Source organism: Leuresthes tenuis, unplaced genomic scaffold, assembly GCF_036924035.1.
Source record: "Leuresthes tenuis unplaced genomic scaffold, fLeuTen1.0.hap1 SCAF_3, whole genome shotgun sequence".
Lineage (NCBI taxonomy): Eukaryota > Metazoa > Chordata > Actinopteri > Atheriniformes > Atherinopsidae > Leuresthes > Leuresthes tenuis.
In genome coordinates, this window is record NW_027325357.1 from 24,541,064 (window position 1) to 24,560,747 (window position 19,684).

The window sequence follows — 19,684 nt, forward strand, 5'->3', positions numbered from 1 at the left end:
ATTACCATCACATGGAGGGTGACATCAGAAAACAATGAACCTCTCTAACCTGCCTTTCTTCCTTAAGAAGGTAGTGATGACAAAATGTTTTTTTTCTGGCTTGCAGGCGTTCAAGGAAAAAACTTTAACTTCCCAAATTTAAAGTAGTTCCTGTTACATCTGAATGTTTGTGTATACAACCCCCCCCCCCCCCCCCCCCCCCCCCCCCCCAAGAACAAATCAACTCTTTATCAGTTAAGATAGCAAGAGGGGCAGGTTCATTTGATGAGAGGGGATGGGCAGGAATGGCTGACCAAGTCTGTGATAACTAGGGGAATTCTTTTTACAACTACTGCTGCAGCATGAAGTCATACGTGGTGATAAGCACATTTGGAAGAAGTGAAAGAGTCATATGTTCCTGTTGTAGGATTTTTTTTTTGTTTCATTGGTTTCATTAATGACGCAACAGGGCCTAAGTAAGAAAGAATCGTTTATCGTCAGCATCAAATTGAAGTTAAAAGAGATTTCAAGCCAACAATGTTCTATCGAACATTTCAAACTCTTTGTTACTGTGAGGTAGTTCTGTCCACGGCAGCTGCCCTTCTGCTTCACTTAATCCCGACCTCAGAATAATTGCGGTGTTGAGTGAGTAACTCCATGATTCTGTTGAATCTCCGTCAGCATTCAGCCATCATTACTAATTCTGTACGTCATTTTTATCCCTGTTTTTGAGCTATAAATAGCTCTTTAGGGAGCAAAGGCAAACAGTCTATTCTCTTACAGCCAAACAGTTTTGGTGGGTGGGGGCAAATGACTCAACACCACCTGATCAACGTGCTTAGTGTGGGCTTTAGAAAAATAACATGGATGTACCGTGAGCAGAGTCTATATGGAATTTCATGGCTGTTTGGATCAACCTATAAAATGTGCATACACAAAGCCGTAACTATCCTGGTTTGCTTTTTCCGACCCAAATTCAGTTGTTTTTTCCTCCTTAAAAGGAGTGACTTAACACTCCGCAGGCAATTGCCAAACTCTGTGTTCATTTCCTCGTTTTACTTTGAAAGTCGATATGAAGCTGTAGGTCTCACCTCAAGGTGCGACTCGGCAAACACACTCACGGTGCGGAGATGAAGGCCAGTTTTTATCACGTTATATCAAGTTTTGAACGTTGCCAGTCCAGTCACCCAAGTGGTTCAGTCTGACATTAACCAATCGAACAACTCATTGACTGCATCTTTTTATGTTTGGGTGCTTGTCTTGGAAAACGTACCTGGTTGACGTCACATGTTCACTCCCCCTGAGCTGTGTCTATAGAGCAGAAACGCTGTCTGCCGGGCAGACTACGGCGCGCGCCTGAATGAGCAGCAGGCGGCAGGAGCACTTCCTCAAACCCAATTAAGACCTCAAAGTCGTAGAGAGACTTGGTTTCCCTTACTAGACTCGCGACAGAGACCACACGTTACATAAAACAGGTAAGTTTTAGATTAGAGATAGATTAGAAGTAAAGCAGCCACACGTTGGAAAAAACAAACAAAACTTGCAGGTCGGCGTTAGACAGTTGGGACAACAAGCTTTGCTTGTGTCACAAGTCGCCCGTGTCTGTCCGTTCTGGGTGTTGCTTTGCTTCGGAGTGGAGCGAAGCTTGACTGCAAACCTCGGTTGACATTAAGTAGTAGGACTGTCCGGGTTTAGTGATGAGAAGAGGCTTTCTCTCACTGTGCTGGTTATGTTGGTGAGGGCTGCTTATTACTCTGAGCTCTGTGTCAGTGTTGCAGGTTAACGAGACCAAATGTCGCCTCGCGCGTTCATTTATCTGGAAGTGTTGTAACGCATGTGGTGGAATAGCTGAGCCAGCCAAAATCCCTGAATAAAAGGGCAGTATAGGTTTAGGAAGCTCTTCCTGTAAGATTAGTAGCCTAAAACTGAGAGCAGGCACTAAGGAAACGTCTTAAAATACGTGTCACTGTGAAAGATACACAGATATTTCAAGCTGATATGATATTGATATTGCATGATTATATTCCGAGTTCTTTCATTGTTATTGTTATTATTTATAGATGAATTGCTGATGTTGTTCGTTTAAGTTTCAGTGCATTCTTTGTAAGTAATCAAGCTGCTGCATATAGACAGAACTGACCGAGAACTCTGTATGTATTTCATACCATTTTGAATACAAGTCTATGTTCTGGTTTCATGTGGGGTTTGACAGGTGCAACGGCCCTTATTGCTCACTGGAGTTTCACTTGGACTGGAGACGGTTTATGTTCTTCTAAGCTGAGACCAAAGTCCACCAGTCTGTGATATCAAAGATTCCCCATTATAGCAATAAGAACTGCGTTTAGTCTTCTTAAAGCCATGCAACGTAATTGTATTGCCACAAAAACAGCATCAGTGTGTTGTGCGTTTTGTTTAGAGCTTCAATAACAAATAGGTGATGATTAGGGTTGGTAACCGAGCTGTGTGAGGGTTACCTTGCGTTGCCGTCTCTCGGCCTCCTGAATCTGCAGGAGCTTATGACTCTTTTGCTCACCAGTTACACTAAACACATTACCTTATTTTGACATGTTCCTTCCCCTCCTTGCAAAAGTCTTGTGACACACACTCCCGTGCTATTCTGCCTTTGTGGCTTTGAGTCTGTTTTGCGAAGGCAGCACAGCTTTGTGAGCACAGGTAACATTATCTCCAGACATCTGGCCGCAGTTACTGGTGTGTCAATATTGGCTCATAGCATGCTTGGAGGGCACAGTAGTGACATCTGCTCTTTGAGGAGCTGCCCATGCAGTGCCAATCTTATGATAGCGCAACACAAAGACATGAACACACACAAACTGGATTTGCACTTAGGAATAGTCAATCATTTATTTATATATGGTATAAAATCGCTGAGCTTGGAGCTGATTATAGAACCACTTTTAAGAAACAGCCAAACGCACGAAATGGCACATGAATAACATGACGTAGTGCTTTTTTCGACTTTTTTCACCCATTTCCTCATACATTCTTACAGCTCTTTTGGATTCTGCCGCACACTCTTTGACACAAGTTTGCTCTGTCTGATGACCCACAGCTGCCCTATGACATGTCGCTTGTTATTACAAGTGTTCTTCTTTTGCCATGTTATACAATGTATTTTCTTGACAGATGACACCCTGCCCTTAAGTTTTAATCCAACCATGACTATTTTGACAGACAAAATATGCCCAAAGTTGCAGAGTCTCTTTAAATAACGCCATGATACGCTCGCCTCTTGCTGTAGAAGGTGTGATCAAAGAGGATTGCAAATCACAAACAGTGATTCGGTTTCCGACTCAAAATCCACACAACCTTTTTAATAGGAAAAGTGGTACGACAGTGTGTTGGAGCCATTGGCACTATGTAAATGCTGTTGAGGAATTTGGTTCATTTGATTAAATGAAAAGCGTGTTTTGTGCAGTGCATCTCTGCAAACTCCTGGAACGACACGCAAGACTCGATTCTTCTTAGTATGATTCTTGCTCGTAACAATACACATACAAGTGGGTTTACTGTACATACTGTGTCTGGCAGGAATGTGAAAAAGCAGCCCCTGTCCTCAGTGGTCATCATAGTTTGGCTCATTACATGCGCTTGGACTCTTGTCACTGCCTGTCTGTCTTTCCCACACACACACTCACATCACAGCCTGATATCTTGCTCGGTTCTCCTCGCTCAGATGCTATTCTGTCCGGTTAACTAAGCTTTTGTGAACTGTAAGGGAGGCAGAAATGGATACCGGTTTTAATGCATGTAGAGAAAACATAGACGCGCGGTCTCACACACAGTGGCAGGATTCTTTCCATGCTGGTGTACAGCAGGTTTGACGCTGTGCCAAAGAGCTCAGTGGTTCTCAGAAACTAGCGGGAAACGATTTAAGAAATTATTAGTTTGCACTAACGAAAGAAATAACAGTGATGTAACCTTTTAGCAGCACATCTGTTGCTATCATGCGGACTTTTCCTTCCTGTCTCAAAATACCCTGGTCACTCTGTGTGTATTTTGTGTGTTTTTAGGGAGGGAGAGAGCATTTGGGCAGGGGCTGTTTAGATATTAACCTTGGTTAGAGAAAGAAAGGCAGGCTTTGATTCCTTCATGCCACTCTCCACTGAAATTCATTAAAGGCTTCTTTTGTTGGAGGTTATTAGTGTGTGTGCACAAGTACACTTATGGGCTTTTGAGACAGTGTTATTGTGGCAATAATACATGCCTCGGCGAAAGATATGTGGATTAAAGTAAGTTTTGTGAGAATTTCTTGTTTTTATTGTGATGGATTTGTCAAAACTGAGATGGAAAAGCAAAAACAAGTGATTAACAGGTTTCAGAAGCTCCCTCACCTTGAATAAGTTTTAGATTTAGTCTCTTTATATTTGCAGAGAGCACTCACTTTCCCACAGCTGCAGATTTTGCGAACGTTGGGAACTTAACACTTTTTGTAATCACTAGTCATTGAATTTCATAATAGCTAACAACATCAATACGTTTGCTTCACATGTTGATTGAAAAGTCTCGAGCACAAATGACTTGATCTTGTCTATCTTGCATACATGTAGCGTAGTTGATTGTTTTTCTGTACTGGTAACGTTCCAGTTGAAAATGTGTTTGATTTTCTTCATAAGCGTTGAGGTTTAGCTACTAGTGCAAATAAAAAAACTAACACCCATCTCTTATTGATTTCAGCATTCAGCCTTTTGTTAAATTGTCAGAATGTCTCATCATTCAACGTGCAAATTAGATTTAGAGTTTTCTAGGTTTATGTGAAGTGGTACCCCCGTCCTCATATCAAATGTTAGCATCACAGACATCTTTTCCACGACGACTATTTGATTTCCAGTGTGGAGGGAGCGAATTCTTTTTATTGTTTCTATACTTTCATATAGCGACTTGTTGTGGTGCAGAGTAGGCACACTTGCACAACCTCACACACCTGGTTATTAGCTTTGGACTGACTCTCGTCATGCTTATTCTGGTTTCGAATACTTGTGTGAAGTGTTTGTTCAGCTGTAATGTGCTCGGCCATCAACCAGCCCCAGGTCCCACAGGCTAATCTCTTTTGATTTCTCTTATTTTGCAATGCATCACACCTCTATTTCCTGTCATTATTTGCCCACTTCACAGTCTCTTGAAGTAATTCTAGAATGAAGACAAGCTGGAAGGACAGGTTTGTGTGTGTGTGTTATGTAAAGTGCATTCACAGGAAATATTTTTTTCTTCTTTATGTGTCCCGCAAGAACATTTCTTGATATTGTTTTCAGATTATGCAGCTCGCAGTGCACAAGTAATATCTAAACCTGACAGCTGTTTTTTCAGTAATGCAGATTTCGAATTGAGGTAGATTGGGTTGACTGATATTTTCAATACAGGTGTCCTACTTTTCACCTTTTACTTTTGGTCTCCTTCTGTCAGACCAGTTTTTAATTGCTCAAGGTTGTGTTCCGTCACCTCGGCAGACGTCATTTCCCACTTTTACAAGTTGAAAACTTCCGTAACAGCCTCCAACATACCCATTTCACCCTTTTTATTCGATTCAGACAAGCAAATATACTTTTACATTTTTCAGTATTTCTTAACCGTCCAGGTCTAACCTGTATTACATTTGCCCTTGTCACAGCAGACATTTTGGCTTGTTGTTGTAGGAAAAGCACAGGTGTTAGTAACAGTCTTTCTATTTAGATGTTTCATAGGCTGTAACAGTGAGCCTTTAAGATAGAATGGAGACATCTTTCTTTTTTCTTTTTTTTAACTTTGATCAAATATCTCTATCTATCAAAGTTGAATCTTGGGATTAAAGCCTTTGTCTGCACACATTTTGATTAATTACTGAAGGAAAAGGGCACATGACATTGACAATTTTAACAATGGTGGTGCTGTATTCAAGTGAGATACCTTCAGGGTCATAAGGCAAGGCAAATCTTTTTCTACAGCACAGTTCAACTACTAGGAGAATCAAAGTGCTTTACATAGAGCATTTAAACTAAATTTACAGCAAAAGAACACCAACAAAGTGTGGTGCAGTGACGGTCATTAATCAAAGTCGTTCAATGAAATCAATAGATTAAATTAAGTGGTAAACAGGAAAATCTTAAAGGTTAGAACAAAAAGAAGCAAGAGTTGAAGCAGATCTCTGTTTGTTTCATATATGCGGTGCATGTATGTACAGAAAAGTAAAAGTAGCCTCTCCGTGTTTAGTTCTGTGTTTAGAGCAAACCTGTTCCTGATGTCTTGAAGATTCATAATTTACGAGAGGATCTGAGATATATTCTGGCCCCAAACCATTTAAAGCTTTATAAACCAATACTAGTATTTTAAAATTGACTCTTTGATGGACAGGAAGCCATTATAGGCATGCTTTGTCTTTGATTAGAAGAAATTCTATAGAACATCCAGGTGTTTATTTGTTTAGGCACTTTGTTGGCAAGGGATTATTACTCCCTGGCAATATGAAAACGTAGATTAAAGTGTTGCACACACCTCTGTGGTAGCATATTATGTTGCTTTGCACAATCTGAGCCAATGGGAACGTTTAACGTTGCATAAAAGAGGTGCCAGAATTTAATCCTGTGGAACGCAACATGCTTTTTTGGATGTGTGATTACCTATAGACCCAAAGTCGTCTCTTTTGGATAGGATTCAAACCATTATAGTAAAATGGCAGAAAGTTCCACCCAGTCTTTCAGTCTGGAATCTTTTGCTTCATGCTGACTGACTGGAACTGGAGAATATTTGTTCCAGGAGCACAAGTACAACAATAAAAATAGACCTCTGACAGTAATTGTCTGGCTCACAGGGTTTACTGAAGAAAAGGCATATTCATGCCAAACAGCCTGGGAAAAGTATACAAATCATTACACCCTGAAGTCCCCATTAAATGATCTATTGATGAAAAATAAATAATCCCTTTACTGTGTTTTAATGCCAGCTCTTCATGTGCTTCTAAAAGTAGAAAAGCAGACTATTAGAATCTAAAGTGGCAGTAGTAATGGTCTCAAAAACAATGTGCTCGGTTTAAATTCCTAAAGATCTGCTGATAGAAGGCTGACACGGAGAAGCTCCTCAGCCTGCTAGGCCTGTTTGATCACTGCTTCAGGACTTACAGTCTTCAAACCCCTGTGAGTTGTTTGTGGTGCATCATTTAATGACAGCCTGTCTTTTGTCGACAGTCATCCATTTCTTTGTCTCTTAAGGCGTTGTTTTTAATGCAAGCACTGAAAGGTGTTTTTCACATCATTACCCGCAAGACTTCCTTTTCAAAAAGCTGAGACGCTGTGTGAAAGGTCAATAAAAGTATAAGGCAATTATTTTGTTAGACAGTTAATTACAAATTTTTAAAGGTTGCACAAGGACGACAACAACTCAAATGCTGAATAGGTTGAAAACCTTTTTATACACGTTTTCATGACCACTGACCTTGGTTTTCAGAGGTGTTCTTGAGCCCATTTGGTTGAAAAGTGATACCTGTTTTTATTGCAGGGCTACCTGAGGTCGTTCATGAATTGATTAATTGTTCTAGGGATTATCTTTTTGTATTTGTCCTCACTGAATAGATTTCTCTTTTCCTTTCGTCAGTTGTGCACAGAGCATATTATTAAAGAACTGGCACTCCTTAAATTTCATCATCGCTCCTGTGACAGATAAGATCTTCTTCAGTTAAGTGGCATTTAATGGTCCTAGTTAGACACAACTTGTAATTTCTTTCGCATACTCTGACCTTTTTCAATCAACATGTTTTTTTTATACATATATATATTTGTACAAAGTTAACGGAGACACCCAAACGCTAGAGGCCAAACCAGCTTTACTGTGCATTTAATGAACATTTTCAGTCCATTTTGTGAAATGCTCCCTGAGGACATGCATATAAACACCTTCTTTCCTCTCGGTAGTTGATTTCATTGTCGCTGAATTTGGTGGAAGTAAATCTGGTTTCCTCGGGGCCTGCCCTCCAGTCAGTAGTCAATATTTTTTTTTCTTTTCCTCTCTCTTGCCCTTTTCCTCTACCCACCCCTTCCCCATTTGCATGTGCTCATTTTTTCCACTCTCTCTGGGGAAACAAGGCTCTCTTTTCTGTGTAATGTCAATGTTTGTGTACACAAGAGAATGCATGTGTGAAGTATCTGGAAGTGGAAATAAATTTTCTCAATAAATATTTTGTGAATCCTTCCACGTGTCTGAGCCTACATGGCTTTAATCCTTATTTTTCAGTGTGTGTGTGTGTGTGTGTGTCAGCCCACCTGACTTGACTTTAGAGCAGTCTGAAAAAGCCTTTTGTTTAGGATTATTTATTTCAGTGTCTCTAAAGATATCACGTGATGGAAAAGAATCTAAACACTGAAGTTGCTTAAGGCTTGTGTGCTGTAATGTATTTCCTGGTTATTGAGTAACGCTGGACTGCTAGCACTTTTAAAGTAGTTGGTGGTTAAGCCCTCTACATAATGAGCACCTTGCTGACAACTACTGAGACGTCACTGTTGTTCATTTGCTCACTCATAACCTGCTCCTGTAGGGAATCACTGCCCCCTGCACACTGCAGATCTTGAGAGTAAGTGGGTTTATAAAGCATAAGTTACTGCACCACACAGTTGTACACTTAATGACACATATTTACACCTCAGACGTGGCCAGTGTGTGTACAGTAACATTTTCTACTGATAATAGTTGTCATTTGCACTAAAATTGATCCACTATTCCCTTTTGTGATAATGAAGTATTAATCTATCTACCTTTCTTTATGCCACCGCGCTAAGAAAATTTTCACCTCACCTCACCTCAGCGTATCAGGATGGGATGGAGATCCAGCCCGTGTTTACCTTTAGCTGGCTGAGCAGCATGTGTGTACATATCACAGCACGTTATAGTTCAGTCATTTAGATTCTCGTATTGCATGACAATCATCATGGTGAGAAACGACATGAACACAAGCAGAGCTGCTGCACTTATGAAGGACGACTTCATTAGAAACGAGGAGGCTCCGTGACACATCTATCCTCAGTCGGTGTACATATTCAGCTTCATCATCACAAGTCTGCATTTTGTATTTGGAAACTGATGTCCACAAATATCATTAAATAGTGGCGAGATATCATTCTGCAGTTCAGATAGGATGCTCTTCGTCTCAAGTTCCTGTTGTGACATCTCTGCATTTGCTTTTTGAAACAAAGCTCCATGTCTGTATAGATGATTTAAAAAAAGCACAAAAGGTACCATTTTGAAATTCTTGGTGGAATTCTGCAGGATTTAATGGATGATCTGGGAATTAGGATGAGGGGTAATGTGCTTTGGGTCATGCAACGAGCATCTGTGTGACTGCTTTGGAGTAAAACAGCCTTGATGACATGGAAGGTTCATTCAGCATTAGGACATTTTTAAGGAAACATTAGGGGTGACTGGCTGCCCTCTAAATCTATAGAATTTTAATCTGTTGTTCTTAAAAGAGAATTTTCTGTAATTTTGGCATTGTTTATGAAGTGAAAGGATTTACTATTGGAGAACGTTGTCCTGTAGTTCAAAATGTAATGTAATAAATGTAATAACAGTGCTGTTACTGTGAAGCAGCTTTGTTTATGGTTAATGTTCACAGCCTGACTTTGTGAAGTTTTCTTGTTGAAAAACACAGTGAACAATTATTTCTACAGTTTAATGCATGAATGTAAAGATTGTTGTATTATTAATGTATAACTCGTAAATAAAATATTAATTTAAGTTTTTATGGAAAACGTTTATGAGCACAACGTTTCTCTTAAACTCTGCAACTGTCATTGTGGTCTCCAAATGCATTTGAAAAACCTGATATCAGTTCAGCTTTTCAGATGAAGGACAGTGGAAAGACTACCCCACAAGGTTCGAGAGGAAGTGTGCAAAACTCACTGAAAGCAATACTCAATAAAACTGTTTGTGAAGCAGTTTTAGCCTCAGTAAAGCAAGGTTGATTCAAGCCGGAAAAACTTTTTTTTTCACATTTCTTTACTAAATTCTAAATTCTGGTTTTATTCAGAATTTGAAAATCAGAAATCGAATGCATTCCCGTTCAATGTGTGGACGAATACCTCTTAAAAAAATTAGAGTTCAAATCGGAAATTTGTGCTGGAAGGTACTACCTGCTACTGGAAGGTAGTTTCCAAACTTATGTACTGGGTTGTAAGCCTCTACTTCCTCTGTACTTCACATTTGAGGACACTGTCTGCTATAGACACTCTTCCTTCTTGTTTTAACTGCCGAACTTGCACAATGCAAATATGTGGTGTGTGTCTGTGTGTGATATATCTTAACTGCCTGTCTGTGTTTTTATAGGAGGCCTGAGTGAGTGGTCACCATGGCACCCTTCCTGCGTATCGCCCTCAATACTTATGATGCGGGTGCCCTGTCGCCACTGAAGGAACCTCCCATGTGTGCCATAAGGATAAAAGAGTCTGTCAACACAGGTATTTACAGAATATGTGTACATTTATAGACTTATCTACCTGGGGGAGTCGCGCAGTAAGCAGGAAAACGTTTTAGGTTGAATGGCCTTAGCAGTCACCATGTGCTTAGTTCAGAGCTCCATCAGCATATTGGCTCGACAACAGCTTCTGGGGCTTTGTGCTGCAGCCATTCTTGTACTGGACTTTCCAAAGTAAAAGACAGATCATTTTCATTTCCAATGATAATCTTGATCTTTTACAGAGCGAGGAAAGACTTTGGTTCAGAGGAAGCCCACCATGTACCCCTCGTGGACGTCCACTTTTGATGCTCACATCCATGAGGGGCGTGTCCTAGAAGTGGTCCTTATGCAGAGCACCGAGGAGCCATTGGCCAAGGCCACTATGGGTGTGTCTGTGCTAGCAGAACGCTGTAAGAAGTCCAAAACCAATGGCCGTGCTGAGTTCTGGGTAGACCTTCAACCCTCAGGGAGGGTTCAGATGGCTGTTCAATTTTTCTTGGAGGACAGCGATACAGGTACAACTTGTGCAACAAAAGTTTTGATTTTCTATCCTTACATGATTGGAAGGAGCCAATCCTAGCTGTCATTGGTTGAGAGGTGGGGTACACCCTGGATGGGTCGCCAGTCCATCACAGGGCCACACGGAGACAAAACGAGACACATAACCATGTGCGCTCACCAGAGCAGACCATCAGTATCTATTACTTATGTGTCGCTATAAGAGTTTGATTAGCTCTAATCATACTGTCAGGGGCCTAGAATCTTCTGCATGCAACCATACAACTGTCTTCAACTTTGGGTTCTGGCATTTCTGTATGTTAGAATACCTTTTTCTCGTGTGTGCATCCCATTTAAAAAAAATGAGAATAGAGCAGTTGCTTTTGTAAAATAGTCAAAGTAGCTCCAACTTTGATTTCAGGTGTTTTTATGGAGAACACAGATTTCCACGTCATGAGTAAAAAAAACTTTTAAAAAAACAATTGCAGGTTTTGAAAAACATTTGTTCCCTGACCGGGAATCGAACCCGGGCCGCGGCGGTGAGAGCGCCGAATCCTAACCACTAGACCACCAGGGAGTGGTGTCCAGTGTTTTTTTTAACAACCCGCCCCCCCCCCTTCGCATACCCTTACTCTCAAGCTAGGTCCCACTGTCTCCCCCAGTGTTGTTGTATACTCCCCCCTACTGGCAGAATGTGTAGCTCATAAAATTGGAAATGTTTGTTTTAACATTTGCTTTGAGGTTTTAATACCATTTTTTTCATAAACAATATAACACTGAGTTCACGAGAATTTGGGTCCATAAGATCTTCTTTTTCTTTTTTTTCTCTTGTAATTGAAGGATCTTAGATACCTGTGGACTACGTTAAAGCTAAATGTGGAATCATAGGGATATATACATATACATGAGTTTTTCGAGAGCACACTGTTCCTCATATGAATTTCACAACATATTCCAGGAATTTGTATCAGTGTTATTAACCAGCCAAAAAAATGTACTTGATTTCGCTTCAGCTGCTAAAGGCAGAGGTTAAGCAACACTGGCTGACTATTTCAGATGTCAGCTTAGCAACTCAAACTGGGAAGTGAACCTAAAACTGAAACTGATATATATATATATACTTTTTTTTTTTTTTAAATTTCAGTGGGAATTTCTGTGTGGGTGAAGCACAATTGGGGATCACTATTATAAAAGAGGCCCATGTGCCATCAGCTCCCTCCTACACACTTAGGTTTTCTGAAAAGCAGCCCAGAGTATTTTTAGGCATGTGTGAACAGCCCTAAACAAAGTCTACCTCCCCTGTCTGTCTTTCACTCTCTCTCCCTCCCTTTGCCTGGCTTGCTACCCAAACATGAACGTCTCTTTGTAGAATAGCTGCTAGGAAATTAGTTTATCTCCCTTACCTCATCACTCTTCCTAGTTTTCCCCCATCTGTCAGTTGTCTCTTTAAGGTCACTCCTTGTTTGAGTGTCCCTCTGTCCACCCCCCACTCCCCTCCCATCCACCCGCCTAACCTCTGATCTTTTCACTGTTTCCGTCTTCGTTGTTTACTGCTCTCACACCTCGTCCACTGTCTTCTCTGATTGACTGTTGACCCCCACCGTTTTGACTTGGAAGAAGGTTCTTTCAGTGTTTTGTCTCCATTTAGCGAAAGCGTCTTCCTCTAACTCGTAATGCTGACTTGGCTTGTAGAGCTGGAGACTCATTATTATAATGCCCACATCCAAATTAGACAAGTGATATCAATTGAAAACAAACAAAAAAAGGGGTAGATGATCAAGTACAGACTTCCACCCCACTGCATCTCTGGAAATCAGTGAAAAGTTGATTTGGAGATGTTGGACCTCACTGTGATGCTGTTTGACAAGCATGTTCCAACGTGTAGATGAGAAAGGAAATGCATTTACTTGATTTATAAATTGATTACTCTCCTCAGTGGCATGCCAGCAATCAGTGAAGGCTGCTCCTGAAGATGGAGTCATGACCCTCAACAGGAGGAGAGGAGCGTTCAAGCAGCCAAAGGTTCACTGCATTAAGGCCCACGAGTTCACTGCCACCTTCTTTGGCCAGCCAACCTTCTGCTCCGTCTGCAGAGAGTTTCTCTGGTAAGATACCAACCTTTTGTCACTGTCATGTCGCTAAGCATTTTGCATACTTTTGTGATTTTAGGATGACAAATCCTTTAACTTTCTGTATGTTTTACTGTCTTTTTAAATCTCCTGGAGAAACTATGGACATATGTGCTGTTTTGGCGTAATCTATCAAGAGACAGCTAATTTTTCTCACTCCTGGTTTCTCAGTAATACTGTGTAGTATATCAAGAAACAAGTGCAGGAGTGCCGTTGTGAGAATGACTCGCTGTGAAGGAAAATCCCACTAGGCTGTTCTGCCATATTCCAAATCTGGAAGCTAGATCAGTCTGGGAGCCAAGCTATTCCCTTTTTCTACAAACTGCAGCATTCGTCTAAGCTATTAGACACAGGCGGCAGGAAATCTGATGTTTTCTTTAGCCTTTGCATAAGAACATGACTCTGGTGCCAGTTATCAACAGAGTGTTCTAATTACCGAGTTTCATTCTAAGTTGAAGACACTTACTACAGTTTTGCCTGTAGTAAGTGTGAAATCACTGACCACATGTATTATGGAAACTGCTGCATAAATGGGGCACTTTTATACAGAAATATATCTCCAAGCTAACAAAGATATATCACTGTCATTAACAAAGTCCAAGTTTGGAAGTCGTTCTGGGTGCCTGTGTCAACAGAGGAATATTTCTTCATGTTTGTTTTTTTTTTAACGCCTATGAGCGTCATTGATATTTTCTTTGCTCTTCCTTTTCTCTCATGTAGGGGTCTCAACAAGCAAGGTTACAAGTGCAGACGTGAGTGGTTCTTGAATTTTAACTGAACTTTTTTAACATTGTTTATCGGTTTGCACATTTGTAACTTGATTGCACCCTCACATCACAGTTAACACAGAATGTCACCATTTGCTTCACTCAGAATGCAATGCAGCGATCCACAAGAAATGCATCGAAAAAATAATTGGCAGGTGCACTGGAACAGCGGCCAACAGTCGTGACACTATGGTGAGCAAAGTTAATGTTTTCCAGCATGAATGCAGATTGTCAACCTCAGATCTGGCATCGAGAGTGAAGGCCGTTATTTTCATGAATACTGGCTATTGTTGCCATTTATTTTCTAGCTGTGGTTTAAAAATGACATTTTATATTAAAGATTAAAGATTAAAGATTAACTCTTTTATTTTATGAATTATTCACAGTCAATAAATTGTTCTTCCATTAGATTATGTGTTAATTGATTCTGTGAAAATATATGCTCAGTTATTGCCCGTACAATTTCAGCAGCTATAACTATTTTGTGAGATTTGACAGATTCCTGTGTTTGTAGTTCCAGAAAGAACGTTTCAAGATTGACATGCCACATCGCTTCAAGTACTACAACTACAAGAGCCCCACATTCTGTGACCACTGTGGCAGTCTGCTGTGGGGCCTCTACAAGCAGGGCCTTAAATGTGGAGGTGAATCTAATAAGTTCTTTGTTTTCACTTGGATTTGTATCAAATGTTATGTTTATTTGCCTTTCTTCTGCTGTGCTTCTAACATTTTGTCTTTCAATGGATTCCCCATCTCTGCTTGGCCAATATGTTCTTCATACTGCTGAGTAGACTGTGCCATGAACGTCCATACTAACTGCCAGTCAAAAGTGGCCAATCTGTGCGGAATCAACCAGAAACTACTGGCAGAAGCTCTGTCTCAGGTCTCCCAGGTTGGTACAGTAGTGGGCTTTATGTTTGTTTACTCAATAAAATAGATATTTATTTAAAAAAATATGTCAAAAATCCACTTCAGCATGCTTTTTTTTCTTTTTCTTTTTTTTTTCTTACCCCAGAAATCTGTGAAGAAGCCTGATGACTCCAATGCAGCAGATATTGGGATCTATCAAGACGTCCAAAAACGTGGTAAGATGTGTGCTGTGAAGTGGTAATGTTGTTCTAAGCTGTCAGATTCTTCTATTAGTATTTTATCAAGTTTTTGTAATCTTGACTTCCTGTCCTTCGTTCTGCGAGTTTGCATGTAATTTTGCATCCAAGTTTGCATATTTATTTACTCAAAGTGGGAAATGTTTGTTTACAGCTGGTGACAACGACAACGGCGTGACTCCTTCCTCGGTTGCAGTTCCAGCTCCCAGGGTGCACCTCACCCTCAACCACCTGACCTTCCACAAGGTGCTGGGAAAAGGCAGCTTTGGCAAGGTATGCCCAGTGGTCATCATCTACATGTATTTTGCTTGATTTAACATTAAACTGAAGGCACAATTTCTGTGGATATATCACCTATCAAAAATAACCTTGGAGGCACTTGTTGTCTAAAAATAAATGCTGCCGGGCAGCTTTAACAAACACTTAGTTATATGAGGAAAAGATTTAATCATGGCAGCACTGTATTGAGCTCAATCATGTGTTCACATTGAGATACTCTTAACACTTTAACTCTGTTGACTTTGTAATGCAAGGATGCATTCCATGGATCTTGTATAATCACATTGGTTCTGACGCGTCCAGGTAATGCTGGCAGAGCTGAAGGGACATGGTCAGTACTTTGCTGTGAAGGTTCTGAAAAAGGAAGTAGTTCTCATGGATGACGACGTCGAGTGCACCATGGTGGAGAAGAGAGTCCTGGCCCTCGCCTGGCAGAACCCGTTTCTCACTCATCTCTACTCCACATTCCAGTCTAAAGTAAGCACACACGTACTCTACATCTCTACTAATAAAATATACTGGAGCATGTCCTCTAATGGGAGATAAACTCAGGCTGTTGTAGTGAGAGGGACAATTCCCAGCTCTTATTAACTAACTTATTAAAGCCCATACTCGCTTTATCTGAATGTAGCCTCTCTCTATCGCACATGCTCCATGGTCTCTTTGTGTCTGACAGTGAGCTGACAGTAATGTGTTGTTTGCACAGGAGCACCTCTTCTTTGTAATGGAGTACCTGAATGGAGGCGACTTGATGTTTCACATTCAAAGCAAAGGCCGCTTCGATATCAATAGAGCCACGTGAGTACACAGGGATATGATGTGAAGAGCTTTGGGTGTAACAGCAGTTCCCACAACTGAGCATCTGGAACATTTGAACTTCATCATAGTGAAACCGTGTTTAATTCTTTAGATTCTATGCTGCTGAGATCGTAGTGGGACTGCAGTTCCTTCACTCAAAAGGAGTTGTCTACAGGTAAGACCCAGTGATTTCTCTGCACCACTGTCTGCGATATCTGTTTTCAACCTTCCGCTGTAACATAGCAGACTGGAAAAATATCGTATTGTATTTTGCATCACTACAATTTTTCTTTCTAATTTTGTCTGTAGAGATTTGAAGCTGGACAACGTGTTGCTGGACATGGATGGACACGTAAAGATAGCAGACTTTGGCATGTGTAAAGAGAATATTTCTACAGATAACAGAGCCAACACATTCTGTGGGACACCAGACTATATTGCACCTGAGGTGATTATATTAATCACTATTACTTCTACTTAGAAGCTGTGCATACCTTTTTCTTTCTCAAAATCCTTAACTCTACCCTTGTGCCCCCTGGTGGTTATTAGGCAGCATGACAGCATCTACCCATTCCACAGAACAATTGTTATTCACCCCCCCTCACAGTGCTAGTGAAGAGCAAGATGCCTCTTGACTTCACGTGTCCATGTTCTTCTTACACATCTCTGATCATGATGAATTGTCTTTCACCTTAGATCCTGCTTGGACAAAAGTACACATTCTCAGTGGACTGGTGGTCATTTGGTGTGCTCGTGTATGAGATGCTGATTGGTCAGTCACCGTTCCAAGGTGACGATGAGGACGAGTTGTTTGAATCCATCAGGTCAGATGTCCCTCACTACCCTCGATGGATCACCAAGGAGTCCAAGAACCTGCTTGAGCAGGTGAATGCTTAGACTTTAAGCGCACACTATGCGGTATCATAGTGTTGCAGGCAGGGGCTTCGCTTGTGTTGTCTCTTTAATTATATTAGTTGTTTCCTGTCTACCTTTCAGTTGTTTGAGCGAGAGCCCACTCGCAGGTTGGGTGTGGTGGGTGACATCCGTGGCCAGGCCTTCTTCAAAGCCATCAACTGGACAGCACTGGAGCAGAGACAAATCGACCCCCCTTTCAAGCCTAAAGTGGTATGGGCCTGTGATTTTTAAAAATTGTCTTTTTTTCCACTACATGACAGCTGTACCTCTTTTATTTGGATATGATTTTATGCATCATGAATACTGATTACCCCAACACTGTAAGTTCCTTGAATCTAACTGAATTCCCTGACCTCCTCCTACACAGAAATCCCCCGGTGACTGCAGCAACTTTGATCGTGAGTTCCTCAATGAGAAGCCACGCCTCTCCCATGCTGACAAAAATCTCATTGACTCCATGGACCAGAATGCTTTCGCTGGCTTTTCCTTTGTCAATCCAAAACTGGAGCACTTGATAAGCAACTGAAGAAGCAAAATGGCAACCCCAGAATTGCGGTTTTAGCTCATCACTCTGAAAAAGTCTCTTCTATTATTCCCATTATATTCAATTGGTTTTGGGTCAACTGGGCATGAGCCTATGATTTTTACACTTTCTCTCTTAGAGGATGTCATAAAATGATACCAAGATGTTTGCTGGTGTCGGAAGCAATAATCTTGTCTCAGTGATCAAACTGTATGGGAATGTAACAGAGCATAAAGCTTCAGGAAAGTAAGGGAGATTCTTAAATCAGTATCATTATTGTATGCTGAGGGGACTGCTAATGGTGTGTTTAGTTTTTTTGTAACTTTCTGGTAATCTTTCCTTATGATCACACTTTGGATCTATATGAATCTTCTAGTGTGCTGTAGCATGACATTTGAATTCACAGTCGCAAGCAGGACTCCCTCATTTAGTCATAGTAATACTGTATACACCTGGCATAGCACATCCAAGCCAAAAAAGTTGAATAACGTGTGCTTTTTTTAGTGTATGTGTGTGTGCGCGCTATGTGATGATACATGTATGCAAGCGTGTGCGTACAGTAGATTTTTAGATGCCAGTGGTGCTACTGTAGCCAGTAATATTGTCTCTTGATGAATGAATCCTAATCTGGTCCAGCCTCTTTTGAAAGATTTGTACTGTAGTGTACTATAAAGATTAAATTAAATGAATTTCTTCTGTATATTGTGGAACTTTAAGTGAAGATTCATTCATTCATTCATTCATTCATTCCTAGGTTTCATATACCCTAAGAATTGACCACTGGTTTTTTTTTTGGTTTTTTTTATATATATTTTAATGAGTCCTATTGTCTTTTGTACACCACTAACGTCAAACGTTATTCTGTATGTTAAGATGAAAAATAGAACAATAGCTAAACATGAATAATCTGAACCCTGGTCAGATTTAGCGATAGGAGTAGCAAGGTGTGTGTGCTACTGCACCTGTACGTCTGTATACGTTGAAGTATGTATTATTTCTATGAAAGGTGTGTTTGGGTAGAACAGATCTTTAATATATGATTTTATGTATGTTGATGATACTTGAATGTAGGAATGTTAACACAAAAATATGCACATGTATTCCGAAAATTAATTTTTATTTTACCGTTATTTTACCGCTTTCTGTGAGTTGTGGGCCTTTTTTTTTACTCTCTTCATCTTTTACATTTGATTCACAATAAATGTACCGTAAACTCATAATGCCGTTTTGTTCACTGCTATTTAAAATGCATTTATCAAAAGCTTGTATTAGACCAAGCATGACATGCTAAAAGCTCAAAAACAATGGCTGCGTTGACCGTTCCTTGTATGTCACATTATGACTGCTTTTCTAATGCCGCACTGTGTTCTTACGGGTATCGTATGTCTCAAGGATTTTTTCCATTGGAAGCAGTATTAGATATTAGGAAATTTGTTTATTTATTTATATTTTTTGCTGTACACCAATGGAAATAAGACGTTCTACGCAAAGACACGAAGTCGAAACCAACTACCGCTGGGATTTTGTTAGAACAACAAACGCATGAGCAGTTACTGCCACCTCGCGGCCAGGTGCCTAAAATGCACGTCCCTGTCTTCTGGAAGAGCGAGGAGACGTTCTCGCAGCACGCACGACTTGTAACTTGTCCTCTGTCCCTTGCCCCATCTCACTGCTGCGGGATGTACAAAAAAACTGAAGAATTAAAATTAGATGTGTATCATCATGCAAACACTGCAGTTCCGCAACATTTGCACCACCAAAGTTGAATACCATTTTCAAGAAATGGAAGAAAGACCTATAGTTGCTGAAATGACAGCCAAGAATAAGAATATTCATTTACTTTTTGAAATTGTATGGTTTTTTTTTAATACTGTGGCCAGTTCTCGAAGTGAGTCTTTGTAATGGCTTCACAATGCCAGCACCTCTACTTTTATCAAATACAGGAATAAATCTGGGAATAAATGCCTGCTCTTTTTGGATTCATTCGTGGCTCGCTGAACGTTCGATTGTAAGTCCAGTTTTAATATGGGCAACGTTTTTTATTTCACCTGGGCGTATGCAAACATGCGCCCCTTTTTTCTTTTGTCATACTGGGTATCCAAAGGCTTGATCTATTGTGGAGGATTATGTGAGACAGTAGCCTTTATACGGCCCAAATGGGCGATTAAATGTGTTTCAGACATGGGCTTAAACTCGAACGCTTGAAGAAAGGCTTTCGAAGTCGAGAAATACACTTATTTCTTTGAGGGAGCGCGTAT

At 40.5% G+C, this 19,684-nt stretch overlaps 2 protein-coding genes and 1 non-coding gene across 3 annotated transcripts in view; 1 reads left to right on the top strand and 2 right to left on the bottom strand.

Moving 5' to 3' along the window:
• The first annotated feature begins 1,304 nt into the window (after positions 1–1,304).
• Positions 1,305–18,642, top strand: LOC140303805 (protein kinase C delta type-like). The gene is made up of 17 exons (XM_072382710.1): positions 1,305–1,454; positions 10,282–10,412; positions 10,654–10,926; positions 12,846–13,014; positions 13,759–13,790; positions 13,912–13,997; positions 14,320–14,449; positions 14,597–14,697; positions 14,821–14,890; positions 15,066–15,184; positions 15,494–15,667; positions 15,897–15,988; positions 16,101–16,163; positions 16,298–16,436; positions 16,685–16,873; positions 16,985–17,113; positions 17,271–18,642. Exons 2-17 carry the CDS (start codon positions 10,304–10,306, stop codon positions 17,427–17,429), a joined length of 2,034 nt encoding a protein of 677 aa, XP_072238811.1. The 5' UTR covers positions 1,305–1,454; positions 10,282–10,303; the 3' UTR covers positions 17,430–18,642.
• rpn1 (ribophorin I) overlaps positions 5,156–19,684 on the bottom strand; it is a 164,489-nt gene continuing 149,960 nt past the window's right edge. The window contains exon 11 of the mRNA XM_072382712.1: positions 5,156–5,174. The gene's annotated coding sequence lies outside the window, so the exon portion shown is untranslated. The remainder of the gene's footprint in view (positions 5,175–19,684) is intronic.
• trnae-cuc (transfer RNA glutamic acid (anticodon CUC)) lies at positions 11,415–11,486 on the bottom strand. The gene has a single exon. It is a non-coding gene; the product is annotated as a tRNA-Glu (tRNA).

What these genes read in the sequence shown, in the direction of transcription:
- LOC140303805 (XM_072382710.1), top strand. Translation starts at nt 10,304, where the DNA reads ATGGCACCCTTCCTGCGTATCGCCCTCAATACTTATGATGCGGGTGCC. An exon ending in CCAACAGTCGTGACACTATG is followed by an intron (nt 13,998 to 14,319) that starts GTGAGCAAAGTT and finishes CTGTGTTTGTAG; the next exon opens with TTCCAGAAAGAACGTTTCAA. An exon ending in CCCCTTTCAAGCCTAAAGTG is followed by an intron (nt 17,114 to 17,270) that starts GTATGGGCCTGT and finishes CCTCCTACACAG; the next exon opens with AAATCCCCCGGTGACTGCAG.